The sequence below is a fragment of the Atta cephalotes genome (genome assembly GCF_000143395.1).
Source record: "Atta cephalotes unplaced genomic scaffold scaffold00001, whole genome shotgun sequence".
Lineage (NCBI taxonomy): Eukaryota > Metazoa > Arthropoda > Insecta > Hymenoptera > Formicidae > Atta > Atta cephalotes.
In genome coordinates, this window is record NW_012130065.1 from 4,289,146 (window position 1) to 4,295,312 (window position 6,167).

At 28.9% G+C, this 6,167-nt stretch overlaps 1 protein-coding gene across 1 annotated transcript; it reads right to left on the reverse strand.

Annotated features, from left to right (window-relative positions):
• Positions 1-256: 256 nt before the first annotated feature.
• Positions 257-2,739, reverse strand: LOC105623614 (zinc finger protein 287-like). The gene is made up of 3 exons (XM_012205030.1): positions 2,647-2,739; positions 858-1,588; positions 257-635 (listed from the first exon to the last, which is right to left on the reverse strand). Exons 1-3 carry the CDS (start codon positions 2,737-2,739, stop codon positions 257-259), a joined length of 1,203 nt encoding a protein of 400 aa, XP_012060420.1.
• Positions 2,740-6,167: the final 3,428 nt, after the last annotated feature.

The window sequence follows — 6,167 nt, forward strand, 5'->3', positions numbered from 1 at the left end:
ATTTTATTCACATATTTTATTTAATATTTAAAAAGCAAACATTAAGTGTGTACTTTTCCATATTACATTACTTTTCCATATTACATTAATATGTTCTAAAGTTCGATGTATCACACACAAGTTACACAAATTGATAATAGTGTTTTAAACATTTTATTTCGCATGTGAGAATCTGTCTCTTAAATAACGTTTACAAAAAATATCCAACAAAATATGATAAAGTTTATTTTTAATGTGTGTCAAATGTGAAACTGTATTACTCCACCACTTTAGTATGAGTCTTCAAATGATTGTTCAAAGAAATTTTATTGATAAAGGCTTTTGAGCAAATTGGACAGACATGCGCGCGCTCCAAGTGCTGTTTTAAATGCTCAGTGAATATCGTGTTGTTCTTAAAGAGTTTCTTACATATGTTACATTTAAGATCTTCCTCAGGTACCTCTAAGTGAGTCCTTGTGTGCAAATCAACTTCCTTAACGTTGTCAAACTCTTTAGAGCACACTCGACAACTGAACTTCACCGCCTGAAGAATGCCTATTTGACTTCCGGTTAAAGGATTTGGTACAGATATCATCTTCTCGCTTTTAATGTTACATGTAATGCTTTCTTTCTTTCCATTAGAGCATGTGTGATTCCTGTAATATTAGTAGCATTAAAAAAAATGTATAGAAAAAATACATATTTAATATATTAATATTTTATGAAATAAAATTGTTATTTATGTAAGATATTACTTCTTAAATTAATGACTGTATATGCTTATAATTACGCTGTATAAGCATAATTATAATATGATAATATTTACAGCAAAATTCTCTTAAAGAATAATTATTCTTTTTATAAAAATATAAGTTTACCTGTAAGCTTGATCACTTGTGAAATTAATATTGCAGTTTGTACATGAATAATCAGTTTGTTTAGGAAGTATCGTAGTTATAGGAGAAGTAACTTGAATAACAGTGTTCTGTAGATTTATTTTAGCATGTTCTTGCAAATAATGCTGCTTAATATTATTTTTCTGATCAAATACTTTACGACACAGGTGACACTTGTATGGATGTCTCGAATTGGTATTAATATGCAATTTTGAATGCTTGTCAATCATCATTTGAGAGCTACATTCAATCAGACAGATATCACAAGTAAAATGTATTTTGTTGATGTGTATACATAATGATTGCAGATCAGAAAAAGACATAGAACATTTAGCACAAGGATAGCTTTTGGATAGCGGTTTCATTTCAAAAAAATATTTATCACATACTTCGCATTGAAATGCTATTTTTGATTGATATATACATTTTTTTAATTTGCAGGTACCCTTAACACAAGGTTCTTTATTAACTGGTTCTCTTTTCGTTTTGCTTTTTATTGTCTCTTTCGTGTCATTGTTAAATGTTACTAGAGGCAGTATCTTTTTACATTTCGGAGCTGGTTTACTTCGTATTTTATCTATCTGTATTATCAAACGATATGTCTTTACATTCGACTGAGAATTTTGTATTACAGAAGTCAATACGGAAGAACCATTCATAGATCCATAATTCTTTGACGTGTCTGTTTTACTTCTGCCAAATAAATCTTCAATCTGCAATGTAACATAGGAATGTACATCAATCATTTATTAACATTTTGAAAATATACTAATTAAATGAAGGACTACCTAGAAAACGTTACAATCATCATTTTTATAAAGTATATTTCAATAGAAATATTTCAATAGAAAAGTGCTTGTAGCTTGTAACATGCAATGCGATAAAATGTAATGATCAAAATCCATATATTAAACAGAGAATTATGAATAGAAGAAGTTGACAATTAGTGAAAGAACATTGCTTCTAAGTATGAAAACATAGCAGCTTAGTTTACATCATGCATTGACTATGGGTACTAACTAGTAACTTTCTATTGAATGTTCTTAATTTCGGCGATACGTTAAAACATATACATGATATGTATATTTAATTAATCATTATGATGTATATAATATCAATTTAATATTAATTAATACATCATTGTTTAAATATTGTTGAAATTAAAATAGAAAGTTACTAGTTAGTATGTGTATCAAGTGCACAATATAAATTAGACCAGTGGACAAATAGTATGATTTTGTCCGTGTCTATCGGATTAAACATTTAAAAATAAAAATAAAAAATTAATTTTGATAAATATAAAAAGCGCAAAAAAATTGAAAAATAATGAAATAGAATATATTAACTATAAAAACAATTCAGTTCCTGTTACAACATCTCTAAATTAGGTAAGCAGATAAACATTACATCTAAAACACGAAGTATATTTAAACTGTATATTCAAGCTTAAGGTCTCCCAATCTTTCTCTTTTCGAGAAAGAAAAAGATTAGGAGACCTTGAATATACATTTTTATATAGTGCACTTATATTGGAAAAACATTGCGTACGTCATATATAATTTTTCCTGTCTCAAATTTTAAATAAATAAAATTTTATGTTTATTACATTTTTATAAAATAATAAGACTTCTACTTAATTAAAAATCATAAAGAATTTAACTTTTAAAAAATTAAATGGAAAAATTTAATGATTTTTGTAAAATTTTAAAAATGTTGAATGCAATATTTTTCCAAGGAATTTTTCAAAAAAGTTTTTAAAAAATAAGCTTACATTATTCTGCATGGATGGACTCTGTGGTGGTGTCATTGAAACATGCGAATGTTCATCTAACTTTCTCCGTTTAGCTGATACTTTTGCTGACATTGTCTGCGATATATTCTTTGCTTGTTCTTTTGAAAATTCTATAAAGAGATACATATTTTTTTTATTATGATATCATATAATAATTTATAAAAACCTTATTAGATACATAAGAATAAAAAAAGATATGAACAGAATTTCTATAGGCTCTAATAAAATAAATCAAATAAAAAGCCTTTGAGAATCAATGCTGAATGTTACAATTAACAAGATATTTCGATCTTTAGGATCCTCTTCAATTATATTAATAATATAATAAAAATATATACAAATTAATTACAATATATATGCAATTGGATCATTAAATTGTGTTTAAAATTATTAAAATTATTTGTTTGTCGTTATGTCAACTGTGAATAAAATACTTGAATAAATAGTCAATCATATCCATATATGTCCATTATATCTTATTTTTTAATTTAATGGCAGTTTAAAGATGGACATATCATGTGATGTTAACAGAAAGCTTATCATGTTTTAATAAAAAAGATATAATTTTAAAATAATAAGATCTTAATGATGAAAATGTTATTACTATAGTTCAGTCAGGTTTGTGTTTCAAGAAACAAAAAATCAATTTGACACAAAATTGACAATATAAATAAATGATATATGTAGTATATAACTTCACATCTTATTTAAAATTATTTAAATAAGATGTGAAGTTATATTATACTACATATATCACTTAGTTATATACTACATATATTATTTAAGGTCCAGCTTGATCATTTAATAAGGCATTTATTCTCTACTTGTGCACTTCAATAAAAATCACAATGTATATTTGTAAATATATTTTTATTTTTAACTATAAAATTTTTTTTTTTTTTTGAAAAATTAATTGAAAAATTAATATGGAATAATTAACAATGCAATAAGTGAAATTATAAACAAATATGATTATTTTCTTTGTTGCACAAATGTGCAAACAATAATACTTATCAATATTTTGACACAGAGATATATAGTCATGGCAAGATTTATTCTGTCTTACCAAACAACGGGAACAGCTTTCAAATCTTTGGACGCGATGAACTAAACTTTCTCAAAGTGAAACACGCAAATATGCAAAGGTTCCTTGCTGCTGGATGCTAGACCACAGTTGCGAAACCATTTATTCTTCCTCCTAATATTCAACAAAACTTAAGAGACTGAGCGACCAGCATGCGTTGATTGTTATGGTAGAACTCACAAATTGTCCTCAGAAAAGAAATAAGGAAAAAAATCTGATCGGCTTGCAATCTAACTTTATGTTTTGAGTAGAAAGACAACTACTGATCATACAAGTTATCATTATAATACAATAGAGATATCAAAAGACACTATTATCTCATAATCACGAGACTATTGATGTATGTACAAATAATGCTTATAACCTTAAAATGAAATTCGAGTCTCGACTGGTTCCGACGTAATTGACGCGCAAAAACGTAGCAAATAAGTGTGTGCGTTCCAAAATGATTTTGTCAACTCGAAGCTCGGAGCTAGGAATATCTTTTAGGCTGCATTTTCATGCTAATGCTCGACGCTCATTTTCGGCGTCAAAATAAATCACATGATAGAAATTAACGAATACCAAGCATCAATTTTAACACGTGACCTATTTTAACGCTAAAAATAAGCATCGAGCGTCAGTATAAAAAAGCAATTTTAAGGGGATTTTCACCTGACGCTGAAAAGGTACTTTTATCTTTGTTCAACTTCGGTGAAGAAGGATAAAATATTCGGATTGATAGAGTCAAGTTTTGGAACACAAAGTTTTCATAAGCGATTTGAGGTTTGTTCGCGTCGCATGTGGTCGCATGCTCTAACATGCTCTTACTTCCCCCAATCGTAAACTCGAATCTACAATAAATTTTACTTAATACTTAATAAATTTTACTTAAACCATAAGAAAACCTTAAGCCATAAGAAATGGAATTCGAATCACAATCAATTATTTTCCTCGCATTCGTCTGTAGTTGGTCAAAATTCTAGTTTCTGCACATTGCGGTAACCAATGAACACATTAGAAGTTGCTTATTGGCTACCGCTTCACATTTTGCCGCGCGGCAAGCGTTTCCGCATCCAGTGTGCAGGAGCCATAATGGCTTGAAGCTTAAAACATCTATTGTAGACTAAAGCGGACTAAAGCGGAGAGCACAGACTCTCACATAACGCATAATACGTAATGCATAAGAAAATAAACCAAATCCTTTGTTTCCTTCCTTTCGATGAAATAAAGAACTCTGATTAGTTGATTTTTATAAATCTTTGTTGATGTTTTATGCGTTATACAAGAATCTGTGCTCCCCATTTTATCATTCCATGAGCCAAATATAAAATCTGAGGATCGAACAAATTTACTGGGATTTACTTTGGGAAGTGAACAAATTTACTAGAGTATTCATAATTTAATTGATCAATATCTAATAAATCTTTGCTCACTTTTGTAATTTTCACCTCATTTGAAGATACATACTCGATCCCTTGTTTTTTGTGGCTGAATTAGCGTATACTTTTGGAAAAGTAAAACAAATATTTAAAGTAAAACAAATATTTCATATTTGTTTAAACAAAGAGAGTTAGAACAATCTAAAACAATCTAGTGCAAGAACAGAAAACTATTAGAGAGATTTTACTGTATCCACACAAACTTGTATAGCTGCATAAATGTATGCATAAAGAAAATTATTTCATTTATAAAAATTTACAAAAATATGATTAGATAATTTTTGTTATGCATACGTTTATGCGACTATACAAGTTTGTGTGGATATACCCTAACTTTTATTTAAACGCGCTCGTTAGAGTCTCATGAGCAGAAATTTATAGCGAGATCAATTACAATCGCAGAAAAGTAAGAGTAATGACTACAGAGTTGTGATTAGTCGCGCTGTTTCATTCCGCTGTAAATTTCCGCTCATGAGACGGCACCCTTATGGCTCCCGCACACAGAACGCGCAGCAAATGTTTGATGGAAGCACAGTATATACAGAAGCGCAATTCTCTGTCGGCATCTTTGATATTAGTGTCGGCCAAAATGGAGTGCGCATGCGTGAAATAAGTACCTTAAGTACAATACTTTATAAGTAAGTTACCTAGAGTTGCCACGTTTACCATCTAAACTTCTTGCGATGCGAATAAATCTAATATCCCTGGTGAAAAAGTTTCGCTGAAATTATTCCACGTTTTGGAACATTTCAGCGAAATTGCTGAAATTTGCTGAAACTTCAGTGAAAATGAATTTTTCAGCTAACACATTGAAAAATCACTGAAATCCAATCGAAATTTCTCTGAAATTCTTGCTGAAATTTTTCTGAAACTTTATCGAAAATGAATTTTTCAGCTAAAAATCACTGAAATTAAACTGAAATTTTGTTGAAATGCTGAAATTTTGTTGAAAAGTATTCCAAAACAATAATTTCAGCAACATTTTTTCATCAGGG

Excerpts from the sequence above, each read along its gene's own strand:
- LOC105623614 (XM_012205030.1), bottom strand. The coding sequence starts at position 2,739 with ATGTCAGCAAAAGTATCAGCTAAACGGAGAAAGTTAGATGAACATTCG. Across the intron at positions 1,589-2,646 it reads GTCCATCCATGCAGAATAAT|ATTGAAGATTTATTTGGCAG; the intron begins GTAAGCTTATTT and ends GTTACATTGCAG. Across the intron at positions 636-857 it reads ACAAGTGATCAAGCTTACAG|GAATCACACATGCTCTAATG; the intron begins GTAAACTTATAT and ends CTAATATTACAG.